This window comes from Saccostrea cucullata, unplaced genomic scaffold (genome assembly GCF_032062105.1).
Source record: "Saccostrea cucullata isolate Sc308-1 unplaced genomic scaffold, CSIRO_AGI_Scuc_v1 ctg3400, whole genome shotgun sequence".
Taxonomy (NCBI): domain Eukaryota; kingdom Metazoa; phylum Mollusca; class Bivalvia; order Ostreida; family Ostreidae; genus Saccostrea; species Saccostrea cuccullata.
Genome location: NW_026920403.1, coordinates 141238 through 167013, shown reverse-complemented (window position 1 = coordinate 167013; position 25776 = coordinate 141238). Strand labels below are relative to the sequence as shown.

Sequence of the window (25776 nt, the reverse complement as noted above, 5' to 3'; positions counted from 1 at the left end):
TTCCTTATTGGCTGCTAGCTTCTACGGGCTTAGTGGCTGCTGTTATTGGCTGCTAGCTTCAGCCTGGTCTTTGCAATGGGGTACGGACTCAAACATTTTTAGGCCACAGAAAATTACAGTTCAGTTTTAAAGCAAACACGTACTTGGGTTTGTCTCAACACATTTTGTTCCCGTATGTCAGCATTAACATCCCTTTCATCTTCATACTTACGCAGAAACAGAGGCCAGTAATGCCGTATTTCCGTTTTGGTCCGTTTGGTCCACTTTTGCTCCACTGGCAATCAAAATCTTAACAACGCCATCATGTCCTTCAAATGATGCAGCAATCAACGCCGTTGTTCCTTTTATTTGCATATTACACTGGTTTTATAAAGATGGGGAAAATTAAAGAAAAGATAACAAATTCAAAAGCAAAAACTCACCAGATTTTTATTTCGGGTGAGAACAAAGTGCTTACCAGGTTTGGTTCCCCTTTGACCATTTGTGACACCATTTTATCGTCTCCATCAGCCGCCATTCTGAGAAACTGTTCAGGGGACAGTCTGCTTTTCTGGGCTTGTAGTATTCGCAGTTGCTCTAGTAATAACCCCAATCCATTCGCTAAACCAGCAGTTGCTGAAATACGATATACTCTAGTATATCATTCATTTTAAGCATTAATATATAATTTATTCATTTTTTTCAACCAATGTTGAAATATAACTTAAAATTAAAAGGTGGTAATAGTTTCCTTAACAAGGGAATTTTTACAAACCAACGGATAAAGTGAGATTCTCCTCTTCCTCCATCTCGTCGACCTGAGCCCCGGGGCACGGGGTCAAGCAGGCCACGTTAAATACCCAGTGTTTCCTCCCAAAGGACACCACCACGTCATTCTTAGGAGTGATTCGGGCTATCTTACCCACTTTGCCCAAAACCTGGGTTAAATGTGGTAATTATCAAAATACAATGTACTTATAATTAATTACATCAAATTTCAATCTATTATCATCATTTATCTGATAATTAATCGATTTTTAAAAATTCATATTTTCTTTTCATTAATATACCTTGGACATATTTGGATTCCACTCTCCGTGGCCTTTCTGAAGGGCTTCAACTTTTTGTTGATCATTTTTTACACGGACAGTCTCCCCCGCGGCCACCCTCCAAACCTGCCAAAGAGTAATGCGAACCACTACAATATATATCATTTCTTCTAATACCAGTGGTTATTAAAGTAATACGCATGTATACGTTTGTTCTATATGTACGTACTTTGCTTAGAGCCTTTGGGTTGAAGACCCATCTGTTGTCCTGGAATTTGACGACAATGCCCCCGTTGTCTGTGAAACCATCTATTATTCCACGTTTCCCTATGGCCTAGAAGTACCGGTATATTTAAAAAGATGTTTGAGATGAAAATCCATTAAGCTGGAATTCTTGAAAAGATTTTACTAGAGTGATATGGTCTAGAGATTGAATCATTTTCGAGATTTTATTACAATTCCTTGCATAAATACATGTACTTTTGAAATAACAAGCAAATTCAAAGAATTGTGGTCCCCCGCTTTCGGTGCCTTTGTGGGTGAGATGTCATTTTTATGACACATTGTCTCAAATATGAACGCCCTATCATATGTCATTTATAAATTATCACTGAAGTTGATTTTTTTTTAAAATAAGGTCAATCGTGAAGGACAAGGGGTCACAAATCATAGCATGCTTGGAAATATATTGTCACAGGTAATGCACATGTCAAATATGAAAGCCATATCTCTTCTCAATACATGTATAAGGAACAAGATGTTTTTGTGAAACACTGATGACCCGTATGGCAACATAGCGAAGATTAAACTTTTCTTTAATGCAAATTAAATATATTATTACCCGAAGGTCAAGGTCATTCATGATATCCAATGAAAGGCCCTGTCACAAGGATTACATATTTGAAACATGAAAGCCTTAGCCCTAACCCTTTAAAAGATATGATCAAGGTTTGTTTTTAAAAGTAGGTTAAACTCCAAGGTCAAAGAGTCAAAATTCATGGTATCTAATGAAAGGTCTTTGCACAAGGATTACATATCTGAAGTATGAAAGCCCAAGTCCTTACCATTCAAAAGTTATGGTCAAGGTTAAAGTTTTTTCCACAAGTACGGAAATCTCCAAGGTCAAGGTCAACAGGTCAACGTTGTTGGTATCCAATGAAAAGTCTTGCCACAAAGAATGCATATGTGAAATATAAAAGTCCTACAATATATCGTTCAAAAGTTATGGCCAAGGTTAAAGTTTTTAAAATGTAGGTCAAACTCCAAGGCCAAGGTCAAAGGGTCAAAGTTTTTGATATCCAATGAAAGATCTTTTCACAAGAAATAAATATATGCAGTATGAAAGCACTAGCCCTAACCCTTCAAAAATTATGATCAAAGTATGTTTTTTAAAGTAGGTCAACCTCCAAGGTCAAGGTCAAAAGGTCAAAGTTCTTTGTATCCAATGAAAGGTCTTCTCACATTAATTACATAGTGAAGTATGAAAGCCCTATCTCTTACCGTTCAAAAGTTATGGCCAAGGTTAAAGTTTTTTCACAGGTACAGAAATCTCCAAGGTCAAGGTCAATACGTCAAGGTTATTGGTGTTCAATAAAAGGTCTTGCAACAAAAAATACACGTGAAATATGAAAGTCCTAGTATATCTACCATTCAAAAGTTGTGGCCAAAGTAAAAGTTCGGATTTGTTTGTGTAAAAGTGGGTCAAACTCCAAGGTCAAGTTCAAAACGTCAAATTTGGTGGTACCCAAAGAAAGGTCTTGTCACAAGGAATACACATGTGAAATATGGAAGACATAGCTCCACTTAATCAAAAGTTATGGGAAAGGTTAAAGTTTTTGTGACGGACGGGCAGACGAATGAGATTTAATGTCCCCTCGCTTTCGCGAAAGCGCGGGACAAAAAGAACATGAATCCCGATTTTTGTCGCACCTTGACCCAAATCTCGTATACCTATACAGTATATGTAAACAAATGCTAAGAGACAGTAAGACAGGTACATGGACGATACGTAGACAGCTATGAAGAGAAGTGGCTCAGGTGAGTTATTATGAATCTTTAAGCAAAAGGCAAAATCCGGATTCCCTTCATCAATTGTTACATTACTTTCATTACCCTTACTACACCATACCTTGTTTTTTTCAATTAGATGCATAACCTTTGATAAAAGAATTGATTTTTTTATGAATTTAAGTAATAGTTATTGTATATTTATTATGGTGTATCCCGAGTTATTTGGACGAGGGGCGGTGACGAGTGCGAAGCACGAGTCTCCGCCCTTCGTCCAAATAACTCAGGATACACCATAATAAATATTCAATAACTTTCTTGTATCATGGCCAATCAAACGTCATGTCACAGATTTTCATGCATGATTTTTAATTACACCAATAGAAAATGTAGTTTTTGTCAGGTGACCGCATGGATAATCTCTCCTTCCTGTCAGTATTTTTAATAAACACATTTTACGTGCGTGTGTTCATGAAAAAGGACGTCGGATTGCAGCATCCCAGCACCCCTCCCCCAAGGATTTTAGAGTGTGGTGCAAAAGGTTTTTTCCTTGTCAACTGTTTTTGGAGGCCCCCTTTCTTTTAAATTTAAAGTGGTCGAGGTGTGATTCTGAGTGCTGGGGGCACCGACCTGGAGCCTCCCCCCTTTCAAAAATTGCTGGATCCGCCCCTGGATGTTAATGAAAACCTTTGGATATCAAAAAAGAAAAATTCGAAGACGAAGAAGGTAAATTCAAGTGTTATTCGAAAATCAAGAAAAAAAAGATACCCGTTGATTATTTGATATATTCGAGAGTTATTCACGAAAACGCTGTGTGAGGGTCAATTACTCTTCATCTTTGGATGCAGTACAGCTTAAGCTCTATATTACAATAGGTGGGATATTTTAATATATTTCTGTGTGGAATTCATGATTGTCAAGAATTTGATTTCTCGTTGCTGTGGATTGAATACTTGTATTTGAAGAGTTCCGTAAAATCATTTAGTAGTTTGGGATATATACGAACTGTAATTTATGTGAAAGACTTTTATTTCACTTGCAGAAATTTTGCCTTTGTATATTACAAAGCCCATTCATTCTGTAATTCAGATTCAGAATACATGTAATTTAAAATGATGAAATCGCCTAGGTGTTCAATAATTTATTTACACGGCACAGTTTTTGCTGGCTCCGCCCATCGGTGTATCTCCAGTTATTGTACACTTGACTTCAAAGGAAAAACACCGCAGCCATGATACAATGATATATTGAACATCGCTATTAACTCACACTTTCCATCTCGTCATGAAAACCCCCGAAATTTTTCTGTGCTTCCTTTAATTCTGTTTTAGAAAGGGTGATGCAGACTTGGTCTCCAATTTTTACACCAAGGGTTGACTGAGTAGAAACCTGATTCTTAATCAAATCGAGATCTGAAATATTTAAAAAAATCACCATCGTATCTATAAATACCATTGAATAGCATTAAAGTTATGCAAAATGCTGGCACCTATCTCGACTTCACCACACAGTATCTAAGGGATATACCAAGATAGCGCACCACATTGCGTCATCTTCGTATACCGAATTGGATAAATTTTGTGAATGGTTTTATTTTAAGAATAACTGCCTGACTACTTGCCTAGCAGTGGAAGGTGTTCACGATAATATTCAAATCCTCTCGCCACTTCTTTGCAGGCAAGATCAACTTTCCCCTTGAATCCAATGCGATAAGCAAACCCTTTTCCTGAAGGCCAAATGACTCCAACAGCGTTACGGTGAGACATATCCTTTTTGAAACTGCGAATGTCCCGTACAGTCCCCACCGCCCCACTTCCACCTTAAACAAGAATATCGCATATGTTGCTGTAATCCAATGCTTTGAATGGATATGGAATGTTTGGATTTTTATATTAATTGTAAGTCGTACCGTCTTGGTCTCCGTACTCCCAATCTATTCCCCTGGTGACTTTGGCTCCAGGATACATTCCAAATGACCTCATGGCCAGACTTGAGAAGCGTTTTTGGACTTCGACTCTAAAGAAATATCTTTTCTTTAAATGCCGTTTTAAAGGTACTTAGAGGACGACCCTTTGATTCTGAGAGGGGGGTGCCTATTATTTTTTCGGGTCGGATTATTTATTTTGATGCCAGTCAAGAGGACAGATTTTTGTATTTTCAGCTTCATTGGAAAAAATGACACCCCCCAAAAAAAGCAAATATAGAAATGGTAAAAATATCCAAGTTCGTGGTTGTTCTAGTGATGGTGTGTGTATGTGTGTGTGTGTGCGGGGGGATGGGGTGGGGTTAAGTCAAGGTTAGAATATTTTCAAGCCATCTGAGGTCAACTTATTTATTCTCAACATGTTCAAGTCCAGATCTTTTTTTTATTTCCCAAATCCCCATCTCCCAAATCAGTGGTTGTCAACCAATACAATGGCTAAAGGAGACGGAACTTCCAAAACAAACCTACCACTCTGAGAAGTTTGCAAATATGGCAAGCCATTTGTATTTTGTAGGCTAGAATATTATGGAACGGAAAAAACTGCTAACCACACCATCAAGGATTTTGAGAAAGAAAAAATCTGTGTACAGTATCTAACTCAAAATCTGACAGAAAATATGGCCATTTAGAAAATGAAATTATTAGAGAACACTTTGAACGAAACAATGTGTAAATTCATTAACGATTCTCTTCCACATCAGATCTAATTTTAGCAGGAGTATAGGTCCACTTTGTTTTGTAAAACACTAACCCTTCTGCATTTGGCACAGTATATCTGACAAACCCATGCTCCATGTCGTGTTTGCCTCTGAAGTAACAAATGGTACAGAGGTTGGTGTCTTTGCAGATTTTGCACTCCCAGCACATTCCATAGAAAGTTTCCCACTGACATTCAGAACATGTCTTGTTTTTAAAAACAATTCCTAAAAAAACCAGAAGTCTCTGTCGAGACTGTAGCTCTACTGGTATGTACTTATCAAAAACCATTGCACTATTTTATGTATCTTTGTGTAGTCTACTTGTGTGCCAACTTATTTTGAAATCAAACTAGAACTGTAGAAGGAGTAGCGTTTTTAAGGAATTTCACAGAAAATTCTATTTTTAGTAACCATGGTAACACCGTTCATCGAAATCAGAAACCGATGCACTATTCTATGTATCTTAGGGTAGTCTACTTGTGTGCCAAGTTATACTGAAATCAGACCAAAACTGTAGAAGGAGTAGCGTTTTTAAAGAATTTCACAGAAAATTCTATTTTTAGTAACCATGGCAACATCGTTCATCGAAATTAAAAACCGATACACTATTCTATGTATCTTAGTGTAGTCTACTTGTGTGCCAAGTTATATTGAAATCAGGCCAAAACTGTAGAAGAAGTAGCGTTTTTAAGGAATTTCACAGAAAATTCTATTTTTAGAAACCATGGCAACATCGTTCATCGAAATCAAAAACCGATGCACTATTCTATGTATCTTAGTGTAGTCTACTTGTGTGCCAAGTTATATTGAAATCAGACCAAAACTGTAGAAGGAGTAGCGTTTTTAAGGAATTTCACAGAAAATTCTATTTATAGTAACCATGGCAACACCGTTCATCGAAATCAAAAACCGATGCACTATTCTATGTATCTTAGTGTAGTCTACTAGTGTGCCAAGTTATATTGAAATCAGACCAAAACTGTAGAAGGAGTAGCGTTTTAAAGGAATTTCACAGAAAATTCTATCTTTAGTAACCATGGCAACACCGTTCATCGAAATCAAAAACCGATGCACTATTCTATGTATCTTAGTGTAGTCTACTAGTGTGCCAAGTTATATTGAAATCAGACCAAAACTGTGGAAGGAGTAGTGTTTTAAAGGAATTTCACAGAAAATTCTATTTTTAGTAACCATGGCAACACCGTTCGTCAAAATCAAAAACCGATGCACTATTCTATGTATCTTAGTGTAGTCTACTTGTGTGCCAAGTTATATTGAAATCAGACCAAAACTGTGGAAGGAGTAGCGTTTTAAAGGAATTTCACAGAAAATTCTATTTTTAGTAACCATGGCAACACCGTTCATCGAAATTAAAAACCCATGCACTATTCTATGTATCTTAGTGTAGTCTACTTGTGTGCCAAGTTATATTGAAATCAGACTAAAATTGTAGGAGGAGTAGCGTTTTGAAAAATTGTTTACAGACAGACGGACAGACAGACAGACAGACAGACGGACGGACGGACGCCGGACGCATTACTATCGCATAAGCTCTTCTGGTCTCTGACCAGTAGAGCTAAAAACCAAGCAAATGCATTTAAAAAAAGAAAATGAAAAACAATACATGTAGAACTAAAATACTAACCTATGGAAGCATTATCGAACACTCTCAGGTCATATTTCTTGTCTTTTCCGATCCGACAGGTAGTAACATTCCCGATGTCCCAGACCACATTCACGACAGCCTCCCTCTCACTGACGCTCACCACCGTCCCTAAATGCCCCTCCCCTCCATCCCCGTCCCCCTGAGTCCAGTCCGGTCCCCGCACTACACGGAGTCCCGCCATCAACCAGATGAGGGTCTTTAAGAACCAAAAAAATAAGAAAAAGCCCTGAATGAACAACAAAATACCTCACCAAAAACTTTATTGAAGGAGTTTATATCATTTACTTAGTATGTTGATGTTACATGTTTTTAAATGAACTGGAAAATTTCCAATTCTTGAGCAGAAGTACAAAGGTTTCTTTTCTCTCTCTCTCTCTCTATCCAGATTCTTCTAAATAGATACAGCAAAGGCTTGAGAAAATATAGCTAGGTTTTTGTCATGCTGAAATCTTACTCTGTTATAAACTGCAGGGAAATTAAAAAAAAAATCATACCTTCTAATTTTGTAGCAGAGTTTAGTTTCGTTTTGCGATAATCTTTTAGGAAGTAAAAAATTTCAGATATACCCAACTTATCAGAGCGTATTCGTTCGATCGATCTCGATCAATGATTAACTTTAAACGTAGATTAAAATCTACCCACGACCAGGCTTCTTTATTCCGGTTGACGATAATTTTGTTCGTCTTCCAAAACGTGTTTATTTTGATAATGGCGATAAATAAAGATACCCGAAATTGCATGTCAAATGCTTCAATTACTAGTTCATCAACAAATATCTAAGAATAATGCTGTTTTAATGAAATATGGATAACAGACATAACAGTCCATAAACATTGGAAATTGGGAGCAGGGCATACATGGACGTCTAAAAATGTCAGAGGTGGGATGAATTGCCATAAAGAAGTAAGCATTCCCTGTCAACCGGTCACACCCGCCGTGTGCTCCTTGTCTTGATCGATCAGGCAAATGGAACAATGATCCGTCTAGACAATTCAGTGTGAAAATATTGGTTTCATAATGCCACATAACATTTGACCTTACATTAAAATAGTATGTATTTGCTAACATGACTTGTATCAACCATTTGCGAAATATTGGGGACTGTTGATATCCTTGCGACATCAACTCAGTCAAGAGCTTGCCTTGTTAAGAAATTGTACGTAATAGAACATAGTCTTGCGTTTCGAATCATCATAAGACATAAACTCCATATGCAAGTGTTGATGGTATTTTCTAGCTCATCTGGGCCGAAGGCTCAAGTGAGCTTTTCTAATCAAATCTGTCTTCGTTGTCAACTTTTCACATTTTCATCTTCTTCCAAGAACCACTGGACCATTTTCTACCAAACTTGCCACAAAGTATCCTTAGGTGAAGGAGATTCAAATTTGTTCAAATGAAGGGGCATGCCCTCTTCCAAGGGGAGATAATGATGAATTTGTGAAAAATTAATGACAACTTTTAAAAAAATCTTCTTCTCCAGAACCACTGAGGCAGGAAAAGAGAAACTCATGTGATATCATCTTCAGGTAGTGTAGATAAAGAATTGTTCAAATCATGACCTCCGGGGGTAGGGTGGGGGCTACAATGGCCAATCAAAATTTAACATACGAATACATAGAAAAATCTTGAAAAATCTTCTTCTCAAACCACTGGGCCAGGAAAGATGAAACTCATGTGATGTAATCCTCAGGTAGTGTTAATTCAAGTTTGTACAAATCATAACCCCAGGGGGTAGGGTGGGGCTACAATTGACGATCAAAGTTTTACATAGGAATATATAGGAAAAATCTTAAAAATCGACTCAAAATTGGAAAAATCTTTAAAATCTTCTCAAAATTTTACATAGGAATATGTAAAGTTTGTACAAATCATAAGCCCAGGGGGTAGGGTGGGGCTACAATTGACGATCAAAGTTTTACATAGGAATGTATAGGAAAAATCTTAAAAATCTTCTCGACGATGGGCCAGACATGAAAAGAAGACGTTGACACCTTGTCAGAATGGATTAAGTGTATCAGATCCATGTTTAAGTCACGTATTAAAAGATTGAGGGGCAATATGGAAACCATTTATCCTTCTGTGTTCAATAAACCAGAAGTGAAAAAAGAATTAGATAGATTACATGACCATTACGTACTGGTCCCTGCAATGACAATGACAATGAATTTATTCTCATGAACTGACATAAGTACAGTGTTGAGAAAGATTACAAGTATAGTTAAACATATGTGCATGCATGAAAAAGAAAAAAGTACAAAGTAACAAAACTAACAATGAGCTAACCAGGAGAGCCAACTCTCTCAAAAATAATTTTTATAAATTTACACAGTTTTGTCAATTTAACTGTATTTTTTGTATTAAAAAGTTGATCAAACTTATACACATTTGGATGTGAATAGTAATATTTTGATAATAATAATAACCTTGAATTCAAAATAAGTGAATCATTACAATTAAATAAGTAATGAAATTCATCACCAATTTCATTTTTGGAACACAATTTACAAATTCGGTTTTCTCTTGGTACATTATGCCATCTTCCAACTTCTATTGGTAATTTATTATTACAAGTTCTAAACTTACAAAATATTTTCCAGTACTTAAAAGGCAGAGATACTAAATACTTTTCTAGACAAAAAGAAGTTTTGTATATTCTATAATTAAGACCTTTAGACGAGTTAAACATTTCACTATACCACTTCTGTTTAAACTGATCATACAGAGTGTTAAACACTATTTTCTTCAGCCATGATACATTTACAGGTTGACAAGTATGCCAAATATAAGAAAGTCCACATTCATTCAATATAGATTTGACAAAGTTACACCATGGATTATTGTAGTTCTTTAAAACACTTAACAAATTCGATGATAATTTATCCCTTTGTAAAAAAGATAGTTTACACCAAAAACTTATCATTCTAACCTTTATATTAATTGAAATAGGGTATCTACCTAATTCACCATATACCATAAAATTTGGTGTTGATGACTTTACATGCAAACAAAGCAGGTAACAACATTGTCTTCGTTTGTAAGGCTCATTATATAAAGTGTATTCTAGAAGAACTTGGATTTAATTCTGCAAGTGGTAATCCTACTTATACTCATACTTCCCTTTCTAAGGAAGAAATTCTTCAAAATCATATGTCAGTTTTGAATATTTTTTATATTCCACAGAGCCAAAATGAATTTGAACTACCTTACGTATATTGGATTCCGAAACTTCATAAGAATCCTTACAAACAAAGATACACTGCGGGTTCCAGTAAATGTTCAACCAAGCCTCTTTCGTTACTCCTCACTAAGATATTGACAGTAGTGAAGGAAAAACTTCAAGAGTACTGTGCAACTATATATTCAAGATGTGGTGTGAATCAGGTGTGGATGCTAAAAAATTCCAAAGAACTTTTGGACAATTTGAAATCACAAGATTTTACCAAAATCAACAACAATCCAGGCTTTTTGATATCATTGACAGCTGCTTCTTCAATAAAAATGGAACTCGTAAATTTACTTACCTGGTCATTTGCAAAATTATTTTGTTAAAAAAAGATTCTGATTGTACACACAAGTACTAGTACTCTGAAGTTGACATCAAGAAGATGCTTGAGTTTCTGATTGACAATATCTATGTGGTTTTTGGAGACCAGGTTTTTCCAACAATCTATTAGAATTCCCATGGGAACCAATTGCGCTCTGTTATTAGCAGACCTATTTTTGTAATCATATGAAGCAGAATTTATGCAAAATCTTATGCGTGAAAAGAAGAAAACTCTTGCTGTGGCCTTCAACTCGACCTTCAGATATATCGACGACGTATTGTCAATTAACAATGGTAATTTCCATTCCTACGTCGATACGATATATCCAGGAGAGCTTGAAATAAAAGATAGCACAGAGTCTGACACATCTGTTTCATACTTGGATATTTTACTTGAAAAAGACGTTAATGGTAACCTAACAACCAAGTTATATGATAAACATGACGACTTTAACTTTTCAATATGTGCAATGGTTGTGAAGAAAATGAACGGAAACTAAATGGACCGACAGACAGCAGCAAAGCAATATGCCCTCCCTTCTTCGAAGGGGGGCATAAATACTACATTTCAAATACCGGGGTATTGTTTAATACAGAAACAAATGATGAAGTGAATTTAAATGATTTATTACTTTGGAGAGTACTATCAGATACAAAGTAATACCACTTGATCAAGTTAACTGAGATGGATTCTAAAAGCCTGCAGGGTTTAAGGTCATGAAAAACTTGTTCTTAATCCATTCCCAATCACACAATACAGAAGATAAAAAATATCATTACATTGCATTCACTCACAAGATAGTTTAGAAATTTAGTTATTTTAACAGGGCCTCTGCCAAATTAAATTCAAATCATAATATGTGCATGAACTGAAGTCAGGCTTCATAGACTCCATCAACCAGAAGAATGTTCAACCTCTAAAACCCAATATATGTACTGTTTCCTTGGCTGAAATTGACACAGATATGCATTAAACAAAGTCAGATAGGACGGAAAGATAAATGAATTTGATATCAATTAATAGATACATAATTAAATACATGTAGAAAAAATAGCATGTTTACATCCAACAAAGAGATCTAGAAATTTATATTCATGTTTTTTTAAATACTGTCAGATTCAAATGCAAACCTTAATTCCTAATTGATAACCATGATAATACACTTTCTTTCAGATACACATCCTCGTAAATGCAACAGAATTCTCTGGCAATGAACAGAACAAGTTTGTTCATGGTACATGTATAAGTCGGCCTACAGTAGACAAACCATTCAATCTTCAACGGTTTGGCTACCTAAAATTTCACTGATGAAGCAGGTGCTTGAACATGGAAGAACACATTGTGTTTATAAAATAGGGAATGCCTCATGCCATAATTCTAAACTTCTAACGTAATAATTATCAATTTTGTTTCATTTAAATTTTTATATCTGCTACCTTTCAAATTTCAGTTCATCATTACAAAACCCAGTGTTAAATTTGTTTGGTACATGTATTTAAGAATCAGTCCTGAAAAAATCCAGCACAGTTTTACTGAACATTGTTGGAAGGTGAGCCAATTTGGATCTTTAAGAACCAATTTCTGTATGATTTAAACACCACAGTTAGAAGTTCAGTTAATTGTATTTTGAGCACTTTTGTTCAATCTCATACCATTCTACTTTGTAAAATATTTCTTTATATCAAGCACTAAATCAACACTGACCTCTGTCTGATACAAGAAATAATAGCAAATTACATGTAAATGCTTCATTATATTAGAAAATTATGCAACCTGGGGTGCTTCCACTAGATTTCCACTATGATATCACAAAAATAATTTTAAGCACATTCAATCCTAAACAGTCTTGTGTTGAATAAAACACAACTTGCACATGTACCTCGTCATACACAACTTGTCAAAGTTACACTCATAGCAAAAATAATAATTGAATAACAATCACAAGATTTCATTGGAATGATAACTTGGTAAATAAATAGCAATATTTTTGACAATTAACTCCCTTTATCTCACAGCACTGTATAACACGGTATAATCAGGATCTCCTCACTCTTCCAAGGTACAGATCAGCGTCGCAGAAAGAGTTCTTGGCCCGGGGCATTGGAACAGGAGAGTCATCCTCCACACACAGTTTGAAATCCTACTCTGGCTCTCCAAAAATCACAGTTTTCATCTTGGAGAGCACTACACAGTATTGCACTCAGTTTTTGACTACAATTCTAATCGAAATGTAGCCATTATTATGAATAAATCACCTCTGCAACATAATACCCTTTGGGTAAGTTTTTATTTGGGTCATTTTTACCACCATATACTAGTGGAATGCTGTGTGTGTAGACATTAAGATGAGTCCTTGTTTCCAATAGAAAATCCTTTCTCTACTGTAGATATTTTACTGTAATCAACATCACTGCCATAATGTTGATGGAAATGAATTCACTTCACCAACGTCTGTGACAGTGTTTCCATTCTGTTTATAGCTCACTTTGATCCTTAATCGAATGGGTTGCTGTAATAAAATTGCAAGGCATTTAACTTAAGGAATTATGAAATATTTCATGAAATACAAAGAATAAAATTGCAGAGATTACAAAGCATAACAAAGTATTACTGGTACATTTCAAGAAATACCAAGAACAGTTGAATCTCAAATATCAGGAATATGTCACAATGATTTGGCAGTCAAATCACTTTTTTTAAATATATTTAAACCTTGTTTCAAATCCTCATATATCTCTGAATTTAATCTTGGTCCCAGATATTTCAGGGTTACAAAGTTTGACTGTGTATTATTTCATGAATTACAAAGCATTGCAAGCCAGGGTTTTGGACATTAATGCACTGGCAGATATTGAGATAAGTCTGCCATCTAATTAAATAACAGAACTTACTTTCTGTGGGTTGTTGACTTTAATAACTTGAGTAACTACCCCATCATTCATTGGAGGCAGAGTAGACCCTGATGGTGACTGCAGTTGGAGCTGGAATGACTGTGAAAAAAATTCAAAAGCTGTCATTTATATTTCTATATTTTTTCTAGTATATCAACATTAACATTTCATTCATATCACTTTCTAAAACTGGGGACTTTATTTTACAGAAAAAAACACAAATGATCAAGCTGTTTTCAAACTTGGGACACCAAAATACAAACCTTGGGAACTGCAGCTTGGAAAACAAAGTCAGACATTGTAGTAGCTGTAGAGTTGGAGGATTTGACGTTGATAACCGTTACGTTTGGTTGGCCATTGTCTCGCTCACAGGTCAACTCAACCTTAAGACCATTCTTGTCATAGGCTGTAAGACCGTGTGGACCTACGACAAAATTGTTTATATTTTAAGAATCTGTAACTACCACGATATACAATTCTTCAAAAGCGAAAAATATCATATCATACAAGTTTCCTCATTTTTTTTATAAGCATCATATATTACTAGTACATTTACCATCATTGCCATTAACTTGGTTGAAAGGTTCGCCATCTCCTCCCATTAAATCATCCATTACATTTGGAGTGCTTGTCTGCTTCATAGGTGGAGCTAAAAACATCATCAAAAGAAAGACATAAACATGAATGCATGCAAGTACATGTATTTCATTTGCGTTTAATTACAACATCATTAGGCTACATAAATTTAAATCTCTGGTTCTCAGGCCAATTTTCTCCACAACAGATGCGGGCGGGAGGCTTTTTATTTATCATTTTATTGGTGATAAATTAGATGAGGGAGGTGCAACTTCCCTCCAAGTCTGTAGCATCACATCTGATGACTGTGCATGAGGGCCTTCCTTCAAGCTGAAATATTCATTCAGATGGGCATTTGTCCTGTCTGCAAAAAGATCAACTGAACAAGGGGCTGTTGAGGCTGAATTGCACTTTTATATGTGTATTATTTTAAACGTTTAATACCCGGATTTTCTTTACAATTATGATAAAAATTGTTTGTTCAGGATATACATGTAATTTCCATACTTTCCATGTCTGATAAATAGGTCTGCATTATCCATTTCTTATCAACGGTTGAACATTATAGGCATTATCTTCAAATGTATTTTAAAATGAAGTAGCCTTGTTCTCTTTGAAAAAGGCTACCGAAAGTGATATTCTCATACTAAACTACGAAAAAATTAGGGTGGAATTTTTTTTTCCCGGATTGGTCTCTGCTTTTCCAACTTTTTATTTTATCAAAAATACGATAAAATTTGTAAAGCAACTACATGAAAACGGATGCGCACCCGGCCTGAGAACCATAATTTCAATTTTATGTAGCCTTAATATCCTCATTCTGTAAAACTGTTAAGGGCAATTATTAAGCATTTTATATATGATTTTTCAAATTGTTATTTACCTGGATTTGATAATGAAGCTACACCACCTAGAAGATCCAATAAATCATTTGCACCACCTGCAGGTGTTGGGGCTGGGTTTGTGGAAGTTACTGATGGAGTGCCTACATCTAGTAAGTCTAATATATTCTGGCTCTAAAAATAACACAATTTCTTTCATAGTGTAATCCAGTTTGAGATTTAATCTCCAACCTAATACAGACATTATAGAACTCAGTCTTTTTAATATGCACACAAGATAGACCCAAAATATGATATATTTCAAACACTGAAGAACAGGATACAGTAGTTTTGAGTAGATATGATCACTTCTATGTTGTGTATTTGAGCTATTTCTTCAACTGTTTTGAGTATAACAAGATCACTTACTTCTGTATTAAGTGTATTTTTGGCTTTCTCTGCACTGTTCACCACCCCATTAGGAATATTTTCTTCGTTAAGTAAATCAGATGTACTTTCACTATTAGCTAAAACATTTTTGCTTCTGCTACCTTCTATCAATGGCATAGGTTCTAATAGAGCTGATCTGGAAATCAGAAAATAACAAAATATTAACTCCATATCTATACTCATATTTTTGTATCATTTTTTTAAATCATGCTTACAGTTGAAGTATGCAGCAATACAAATAATATTTACCTAAGATTATCATATTTGGAAAAGATATTAGAGTACTCTACAGATCTCTGTTGCAGCTCCACATGTGTGGACCCACCGTACCCGTCTATCACAGCCTTGATTCTCCTGTAAAAAGCAAAATAACATAATATTAAATCAATTGTCTTTAAAAATTTATATATCATTACATAGGATACTTTGTTCTGAAAACCTGTTTATAGAATTCATGCCAAGTAAAATTATACCCTGGTGACAATATCTTACCCAGCTGAAGTTCTAAAGCGGGAACTGAGCTTCATTAAAGATGTCAGTGCATACTCCCTGCTAACCTCTGTGGAGTAGTTATGTGTGAGGACCTTCTCCAGTACATTAATTACTTCATCTTCTGATACCTACAATTATCAATTCCAATGACCATCATTTGTTTAAACTTGTGTTTTTTTTTTGTAATAAATCTATCCTACCATTTGTCCTTGGGCTTATTTTAACTTTATGAGGTACATTTTCAGATAAAAAAAGATCAAAGAATAGAGGATCACATGCAAATCTTGACTCCTTTGTGGGAAAGGACTATAATAATTACTTTGAAATGTACTTCATTCATAATTAAAATTTGATTGTTGATATAATTTCTGACAGATTTTGTATCGTGAGTCTTAAATGTTAATATGGATTCATTTTCAAGTGAAGTAATTAATGAGTCCCCGAATCATACCTGAATGGCCTCATCCTCTTCACACACCCCCGAGATAAGTTTCTCCCCGTACTCTCCTATACACCACAGGGCCACCTGAACAAGTGGTGGCTGGGTAATGTCGTCTTTGATCATAAGAAACAGTTGTTGTACAGTGTAATTGTGAAGCTCTGAGGTCTCAGCAATCAGCTGGATTAGTATGGAAACTACGTCATCCCTGACATACGACCCTGCCTACAAATCAGGAAAATTAAAATGGTAACACTTTACTTCTTTTTTGAATTGCATTTTCAAAACTTTTTGACATTTAATAACAGATTTTCAATGCTCATTGTTTTATTCTTTTTTTTAATTGAATTAATTAATTGAAGATACTTCATTACAAAATAATTAAAAATTACCAAGCGTAGCAGTTTCATGACAGTATCAATATGCCATCTCTTGTTTGGTGAGTATCTAAAATACATCAAAGGTCAAATATTAGGAACCTAAGTAAACCTTTTCTTCCAAATTGTATTAAAAGAAATCTTATGAATGTTTTTACTGAAGAGTTTACAGTAAAACTCGTTTAGTACGAACACGGATATAGCGAATTCACGGATATAGAGAAGTTTTTCTGGGTCCCCGGCAAAATTCTTAACAAATCTTTGTGAATTTTACGATTATAACGAACTCTGATATAACGAATTTACGGATATAGCGAACTGATTTTGAGTCCCATTGAGGTTAAATATAATGAAATTTACATCTTTTATGACGTACTTTCAAAGATCTCAAAATATTTGATCAATTGAACTGATTTTATTTCCTTTTAGCATTTGTATATAAATTTCAATTTGTAATAAAATCTTAGTTATCGAAGGTATGTTTTGTAATATTTCATTCCCTAATACATTTGGTTGTGACAGTTTAAGGAAAACATGCATATTGCGAATTCGCTATAATGGTTAAACGAATTCGTTATACGGATATAACGAATTACGGATATAGCGAATTAAATTCACAGGTCCCCAGGACTTTGCTATAACCGAATTTTACTGTATTAATACAAATTTCCTCTACCAAAGTGCTACAACTTACTTTTCCGCCGCCTGGACAATGTTGGAACATGTGTCTGTTTTGAACTCTGGGTCACAAGTCTCCAGGAACTGTAACAGTTCCTTCATCATTGCTCTGATATTTCCTGCATTGACTAGGGCAAAAGAGAGTTCCATGGCACGTCTACAATGTACACAATAATTATATAACATTTATAGGCTATGAACAGACTTTAACTTTTCATATTGCTATCAGAAATTTATTGCTATATGTCAGAAGTAATACTTCCAAAGAAGTTTCAAGAAATTTATATAAAAATGTAATACATCACAGTTATCTTGATAATCTATTTGAAATTCTTTCCAATTGATTTTGTTATTTTCATGTGTTAAAATAACTTTTTACTTTTAAGGAAAACTGACCTTCTAATAGAAACATCAGGGTCCTTCAGACAGTCCATGATGGTTGTTCTGTGTCTCTGTACTGCATTATAATCTGCATGTACAACCCTCAGGAGTGTGTTTAATGCCACATATCTTTGAAAGAAGGAGGGATGTAATTTTTCAAAGCTTAATTTATAATCAAGGCATACAAAACAAAACGAAAACTATTATTTTGTATACCAAGTCATTTACAGGGTTATAAATTGTTGTTTTTTGTTGTTGCTGTTTTATCAAACAACACATCATAAATTACAAAGAATTCAGCCTACCTTATATTTTTATCATTATTGAGAAGAAATCTTCCAAGAATATTGACAGCTAAAACCTGTATAAAAGGTAAGAAATGGAAATGAATACACATAAACATAACCTATCAATATTTTTTTAAAGACCAAGTCTTAAACATAATTTTTACTTGTTACATTAACATATGCATTTATAAGACAGAATATTACACAATAACATTAACTACTGTGAATCACTACAAGTACATTTTCTTGACACCTTATTTTCCTTTAAATAATAAACAATATTAACATACTCTCAGTCCAGCCTCTGATTTGATTCCCATGATGGTTAGGACAATTTCATACAGAATGGCATGACCAACATTTTTACTAGTATCTGTGTTGGTGGCAACCTGAGAGGAAATAAACGAAAGAAAATATTTTTTAAACAATTAAACAAAGGTATCTTTGTACATGTAACATGAATTTTCTTTGAAAATTAATCTATACATAAACAACACAACTACAAAGAATTTTTCTATACATAAACAACACAACTACAAAGAATTTTTCTATACATAAACAACACAACTACAAAGAATTTTTCTATACATAAACAACACAACTACAAAGAATTTTTCTATACATAAACATTACAACTACAAAGAATTTTTCTCACCTTTAAAGAGCAGAGAAGTTGAACCTACCTGTGCTAAAATATCATTCATAGTCTCACTAGCATCAGTATCATTCTTTCCAAGAATTCGCAGCAATCGAAGAATTTTTACCTGATCAGGAAGAAGGTATAATCAATTACAATAACATCATTAATTTCTTATCAGTACCAGTCTGAAACACTGGCAACTATTTTCTAAACATCTAAATGATATTCATGTTTGTTTTTCAAGTAAGCATGTTATATACCTGTATTCTTTTTTTTAAAAAGTATATGTGTACTTGAACAGAATTTTGTATACAGCAATTTAAATCAATTCTAATCGATCAACAAAGAATAGCATATACCGGGTATTGATGTCACACTGACTCACACAAAATGTTTAATTTAATGTATGTACGTTCATTCAACGTCTACAACAAACTCTGTTTAAAGTAAGAGACATGCACAAAATAAAAAAGAAAAGAAAAAGATTTAAACAGAAATATCTACCAGTATAGTAAAGTGTACTTTGTTGTTCATGCAGTCCAAAATTAAAAAAAGAAAAAACAATTTTTTCACTTGTTAGTACATATGTCATCTTAACATGCAAAAGTGTTGTCATGCTATGGTCCAGTACATTGTTAAGATACCATTGAAAAGGCACTGAAGTCAGATTCGAAGGTCAAGAAAAGCTGTATTGTCTGATTATATTCAGCAATTGCGACTAGCACTTATCTTACTCATGAACATCTGAATATGGGAATACAATAATCTGAAGCACACTAGCAACAACTTTCTAGACCTAACACCACCTATTTTTTATATTTTAAAAATATCCAATTTTTTATTAAAAACCACTGAAGCAAGCAAAATTAAATAAATAATAATATATATATATTTTTAGGCATGGCTTACAAAATAATATGAAATTAATTTAGAATACATGTTATGATGCATGAATTTCTGTTCACAAAATTCAAGACTTTGAGTGCAAAAAATTCACACATGTGCAGTTCAATGTGACCCATTATTAATCAAAATAATCAAGAAATTTTTATCCCATATATCATCATCAACCGTGTTTCCTCTACCTACACACTATTTATCTAATATCAATATTCTGTGGCAGGAGTAGAAAGGAGAAGAGCTGAATTTAGTGAAAAATATTCACACAGAGAAATCCAATAGCAGAGGTTAGGTGTCATCACTGTGCCAGAAACCCGGAAAGCATTAAATTAACTACAACACGCTGGGTTTATACCTGTAGAAACGGGTCGCTAACCCCTGATACATCATGTTCTGGGGAATAACCGGCCATGATCAAGTTCTTTAGAACTCGGACCAAATTTGGAACCACCTGAAAATAATTTAAGACAGCTCATGCAGTAAGGAAGAAATAGAGAGCTATACCTGCAAAAAGGGATTACTGACACCAAACACATCATGTTCAGGAGAATAACCGGCCATTATCAGATTCCTGAGGATTCGTACAAGCATAGGAACAACCTGTAGTAAACACAAGGCATCAACATTCCTCCTATAATACTCAATGTAATCTGCTTCCTTTCTCAGAAATGTAAAATGATTAAACACAGCGTATCATTATTTGAAATACTTACCCAAAATCTAAGCAAAGGAACTATAAAAAATCTACAAGCTTATTCAACAAGAGTGGACTTCACATAAACATATCAAAGTCATTCCTTAACACGTAGCTTGTAAATTATAGCTGTATGGAATAATATAGATAACCATGATAAATAAGATCACAGGAAACTGAGTTTGTATAATCTCAAAATTTCAAGTGCTTTGTATTGGATTCAGCTCACCTTTCTAAAGTGATGCAGAGTGTCAGGGCTTTTCTCGCACATCTCTGTAATCAGACACACAGCAGTCAGCAGGACTCCGTGATTCTTCTCGTTCAGGAGGGAACGTGTAGCCGGAATATACATCTCCATTAGGTCTGGCACTTTACGGATGATGCAAAGGGCACACAGGATAGCCTGAAAATATAAAGTGGGTGAGAAGAAGCTGAAAAAATATTGGAAAATAAATTTTTTAAACAAACTTCTTATTATACCCAAATAATTATTTGAATTTTGACAATCTGCGGTCAAAAAAATAAATAAATAAAAAATCCATCGCACATACATTATATATCTGAAACGAAGAAGTAAAAATATTCACAGCATTCATCGATAATTAAAATGTAGTTTTGAACCAAAATCTAATTGTACACTGATTGAATTAAAACATTTAAATGAACACTGTTACAGATTGATGAATTTGCCAGACTGACCTTTTTCTTGATGTAGGCATTTGAAGATTTTATCATTTTTTCAATCTCCCCTGCTAAATCTCTGCTCATTTCCACTGAACATATTGTACCAAGTGTACATAGTGCTAAACTCTGAATATACTGGGTCTGATGGTTCAAGTCACTGAAACAATCAATGTTATAACATATCAGATGTTGTTCAACCATTAAAAACAGAATCAGATTTACTTCTCATGCATCAAATTTAACTTCCTCAATATCCGATATACCCATTAAATAAGGAAATGTTGTGTAAAGTGTGGATACTGAATTAAATACTACTCCACTTAAAACTATTGTACACTAATAATCTACTTGTTAGATAACAAGAGCGACCTACTTTTTCAGAGAATTGGTGACCAGCAGATGGACATCTTGTCTTTCGTCCAATAACAACATGGCACCCAGGTAACCTATCCTCTTATCTGTAAACTTGGGGGAGGCTATCAGTTTCATACACTCCAGCTGTAAGAAATATTGAATCTGAATATTCTATACACAAATTCAAAAAATACAATTAAAAATGATCGAAAAAAAACTTAAGAAATCTTGACATATACATATAAATTAAAGGTAAAAAATAGCTACACAGTCAATAGCTTTACCTGGCCAAAATGAGCAGGATATCCCAACATATGAATATACAGTAACTTGGCTAAATTTCGACATTTGTAAGTATTATCTTGATCCCTAAAGGAGTCACGGATGGCTGCACACTCCTTCTGCACCACTGCCCTCTCATCTGCAGCTGTTCTGGCTGAGCGAATTTCTCGGATGAGATCCCTCAGTCTCTTAGGAGTTGTCATTGTCAATGAGCTGTAATCATAACAGGATTTATAAATAGAAATTTTATAATGAGTTAAATTTTCTAATGCAGAAATGTAGGCTGAGCTAAAAACCATATATGATCAACATCAAATTCAAACTTTTTAATCAATAATGGATTAAACATTTAGTAAACTGTAGAATTATTTCAAATTAAACAATCGACAGGCAACTCTTTGCAAAGCATGACATATTCTGGTGCAAGATGAGTTTACAAACTGAAATATTCCAATTTATCCAGTTGCACATTGATGAAAAGATGCAATAAAATCTTTAGAAATATGCAGGTAAACCTTATACTGTGAAATCACTAATTTTCCGGGGGGGGGGGGGGGGGGGGGGGGGGGGTAATTTTTGTTGTTTTAGAGGTATGGAGAGACCCACGAATTCATGACCACCTTGAAATGTAAAATTTTATATGCATTACTACTAAACATTTTCCAATCACGAAATCAAATCCCTGCAAACCAATAATTTTTCCCTCAAACCTCGAAAATTTGACCCCTCGAAAATATGTGATTTTACAGTATCAAAATTATCTTCAATTTATTATGGTTTTAGACAAAAATATGTATTAAACAAACATATCAAACAAAAGTAAAAGATCACTTGAAGATTAATTCTCTTATTGTATTAACATAATTAATATCACACTTTTCACACTTCATAACCTACTATTCCTAAAATGCCATGCTTATGTCGCAAAGCATAAAAACTATTACTATGCATGCATATGCTACAGTTTACAGCTATAATCACATGCATAATTTCAATAGCAAGAATTTCCCAATCACCAAAATATCTCATAAATATTTGAATATATTTTATTACGCCAAAACCTTGCTGTGGATGCTATTTTTCATGCACCCTCTCCATTACAAGAGAATTTTCTGAGGTATAAGTTACCATGGGAATATCACCTGGTTGAAATTTTGTACATAGATATATAAATCAGTATGTACAGGGGAGTTGACAATACTTAAGTTGATTTTACATAATCATTTCTTTTTACTCTCAACAAATACACATATTGTGTGATAAAATGAAGCCTTTGTCCCAAAATTTTGCCAGTATGGAGATTGTATTTCATGTAAATGGGATGATTGTTTATCAAGTTTATCATTTAAAAAAAAAAATTGTCATAATGTCATTCTAGTTTACAACATTTTGCAACACCATTAAAAAAGGAAACCTCTTCTAGCTGATGAACATTCTGCATACATATTGCACAATAGATCACTCATGAATCACTTTGCCTTTGTAATGTATGAAGCATTATTCGTATATTCTGATATTCAGAATAAAAGGTTATGCAGATTTTTTGGTCCCGCTCATTCTCAAACTGACATTGTTTTTCCTTTCTACAAAAAGTTAAATGAGTAGTTTGAAAACCAATCAATAACATAGATAATCAATTACAATCAATCTATGACCCCTCCCCCAATGTCATTCAAACACTGAAGTACTCCAAGTTGAAGCCACAATATTATAGCAAACACTACAACGTAGCACTAATTTAATCACACAAATATAAAGCACCTATCATAAGATTCTTATTCTGACAACTTTTGCAGTTTCACTTGAACCGGCTTTTCTGCAATCAACATGATCAATGAAAATAATACAGGTGGGAGGTGGGACAGGTGATATTACCGAATCATTTTCGTTCCTTTAGAAATTTAGATATGCCTGGACCTCTGGAAATCTACACATCAAGAAGGAGACTGGGCACCCGCCAATGTTTTCCTCTATGCTTTGATCAATTACAGGCCGAATTTTCCCTTTTCATCAGGTGATATGCTCATCGTATACGAACAATATGGCTTCCGAACCAACAACAGCTAGCGCGGAAGAAAAGAAGTGCTTTTAAATTAACATACCAAGCTATGCCACCAGTATATTGATAAAACACTATACTATAAATGATATATATACTGTGTTAAATAATAATAAATATAATCTACAATGATCAGCTCGAAAATGTTAATGATCTACTCCGGAAGAAAATAGTCCGATTCCCCGTGGCATTTGACGTCATCCACAGAATGTCATCTTCCTGCAAGGGAAGACAACTGGATATTTTATTAGCTTGAAACTTGAAAATGCACAAATATTAAAACAAGAAACGTATTGACGCAAGCGTCAAAAATCGGCCGCAAACCAATTAATTTATTCTTTAATTTCATAATACAATTAAAAACTAAATTCTTATATTTATCTGTTGATATATATCCCTATGACATTAAACATTTGAATGCGACATTCCAGGGTTTTCTTCAGTACATATTACCTGTATATTGCTACATGTACAATGTATTTAAGCAACTTACTCATAGTCCTCTGCGTCCCCGCACTCAGTTTCATTTGTACAAACGAACTCTGGCGGAAGTTTGATGTTTAAGTAGTTTTAACACTTAACCATCAAAACTAACGTTTAAACTTATCTATCTAGTGATAGTTTAACTTTAAATAAAACGTAACAACTATGTAGGGCTCCTCGCTCGCTCAGAGGATGTTGAAACCCCCAAATTCCATCTAGATCCGCCACTACATTTTTTTCTCTATCTTGTTTGGTGTGAGATGTGGCGGGAAAAGGCTTGGCATATTGTAAAACGCGCTTTGTCTTTGTCTGTTGGAGAAAAATCTTCTAATATTCTGTCTGATAATGAACTAAGATTAAGTCATATTTTTGAAAACTTTCCGTATTAAAAGTACAATGTATATTTATATTTACACGTCATTTTAAATTATATATACAACAAATCCTGTTGAAGTAGAGAAAGTAAATTTGTTTATACAGGTATATAACGCGGCCCTTGCTTTAGACTATGCCCAACATGTGTGCTTATTTCTCCGCACTTCAGTTACGTCGGAGTTTGTCAATCAGGATTGGATGAAACATTTAACCCATTATTTATAAAATTTTATTTTTATGATTATTGTGCGTTTTTGTTTAACATTTAAAAAATCTTTCTTAATATTTTATTACATGAATGTTAAATATTTTTTATTCAAATTGTTCTAACTCCGCAGAAACGCACGGCGACTTAAAACTTTCATATCATATAACCGACCGCCTCCTGGCGGCCGGTAATCACATAGTAATGGTCGGTGATACTGTCATGTGACATAGACATTTTTTTCGATGTAATTCTTTTTAATGCCAAATACAATTAAATGGCGCTTTTTCTAACTTTTTATAAAACGTTTCCATTTCTTTTTTTTCTTTTTGGTCAATTTAAATTAATTAATGAGATACATGTAATACCAATGGATGGATCTAGTAATCGACGGATTAACTTATTCTAAAGAAAAAAAAAATCCAAATCTTATCATTGAACTTATACATTTACCATATATTATACATCCATTAAGGTCAAGATCTATTAAATGAAAGATGCCTACAGATTTATCAAATTTAAGAAATAAATTCCTTTAATGATGCTTTATAACTTATTTAGCTTGGTCAAATAAGGTGTTTCAGGGCATAATTTGTAGGCAAACATGATGAAAAATCATATTTTAAACTGTCATTTCCAATGAAAAATTAAGAAAAACAATCATGAATTTGGGAGTTTTTTTCCATATAAGACAAAGAAAATGTATCCAGATTGCCTACAGTCTTTAAGGAAACGGTAATTTTATGTTCTTGGCCTCCTCTTTAAAATAATGTCAAATTT

At 34.2% G+C, this 25776-nt stretch overlaps 3 protein-coding genes across 6 annotated transcripts in view; 1 reads left to right on the top strand and 2 right to left on the bottom strand.

The window, feature by feature from the left end:
- Positions 1 to 207: 207 nt before the first annotated feature.
- LOC134248564 (E3 ubiquitin-protein ligase MIB2-like) lies at positions 208 to 7575 on the bottom strand. The gene is made up of 10 exons (XM_062730985.1): positions 7363 to 7575; positions 5771 to 5942; positions 4945 to 5051; positions 4657 to 4854; positions 4305 to 4447; positions 1258 to 1362; positions 1050 to 1154; positions 755 to 917; positions 458 to 615; positions 208 to 360 (listed from the first exon to the last, which is right to left on the bottom strand). The coding sequence occupies exons 1-10, from the start codon at positions 7562 to 7564 to the stop codon at positions 208 to 210; spliced, it is 1506 nt and encodes a 501-aa protein (XP_062586969.1). The 5' UTR covers positions 7565 to 7575.
- A 3963-nt stretch (positions 7576 to 11538) lies between these two features.
- Positions 11539 to 24171, bottom strand: LOC134248536 (AP-1 complex subunit gamma-1-like). Of its 4 annotated transcripts, XM_062730950.1 has the most exons (22): positions 24061 to 24152; positions 23750 to 23937; positions 21877 to 22087; positions 21612 to 21736; positions 21254 to 21395; positions 20784 to 20957; positions 20365 to 20460; positions 19004 to 19084; positions 18611 to 18709; positions 18339 to 18394; positions 18049 to 18162; positions 17669 to 17809; positions 16990 to 17044; positions 16610 to 16822; positions 16159 to 16286; positions 15916 to 16020; positions 15646 to 15802; positions 15279 to 15411; positions 14376 to 14468; positions 14083 to 14243; positions 13820 to 13918; positions 11539 to 13437 (listed from the first exon to the last, which is right to left on the bottom strand). In XM_062730950.1, the coding sequence occupies exons 2-22, from the start codon at positions 23755 to 23757 to the stop codon at positions 13336 to 13338; spliced, it is 2493 nt and encodes an 830-aa protein (XP_062586934.1). In that variant the 5' UTR covers positions 23758 to 23937; positions 24061 to 24152; the 3' UTR covers positions 11539 to 13335. The 4 variants fall into 4 exon arrangements, with proteins under 4 accessions (XP_062586934.1, XP_062586945.1, XP_062586925.1 ...); XM_062730961.1 differs by lacking the exon at positions 23750 to 23937 and having other exon boundaries at positions 24061 to 24171; XM_062730941.1 differs by lacking the exon at positions 24061 to 24152 and having other exon boundaries at positions 23750 to 24054.
- Positions 12614 to 25776, top strand: part of LOC134248555 (cytochrome b5-like) — a 27034-nt gene continuing 13871 nt past the window's right edge. The window contains exon 1 of the mRNA XM_062730973.1: positions 12614 to 12617. The gene's annotated coding sequence lies outside the window, so the exon portion shown is untranslated. The remainder of the gene's footprint in view (positions 12618 to 25776) is intronic.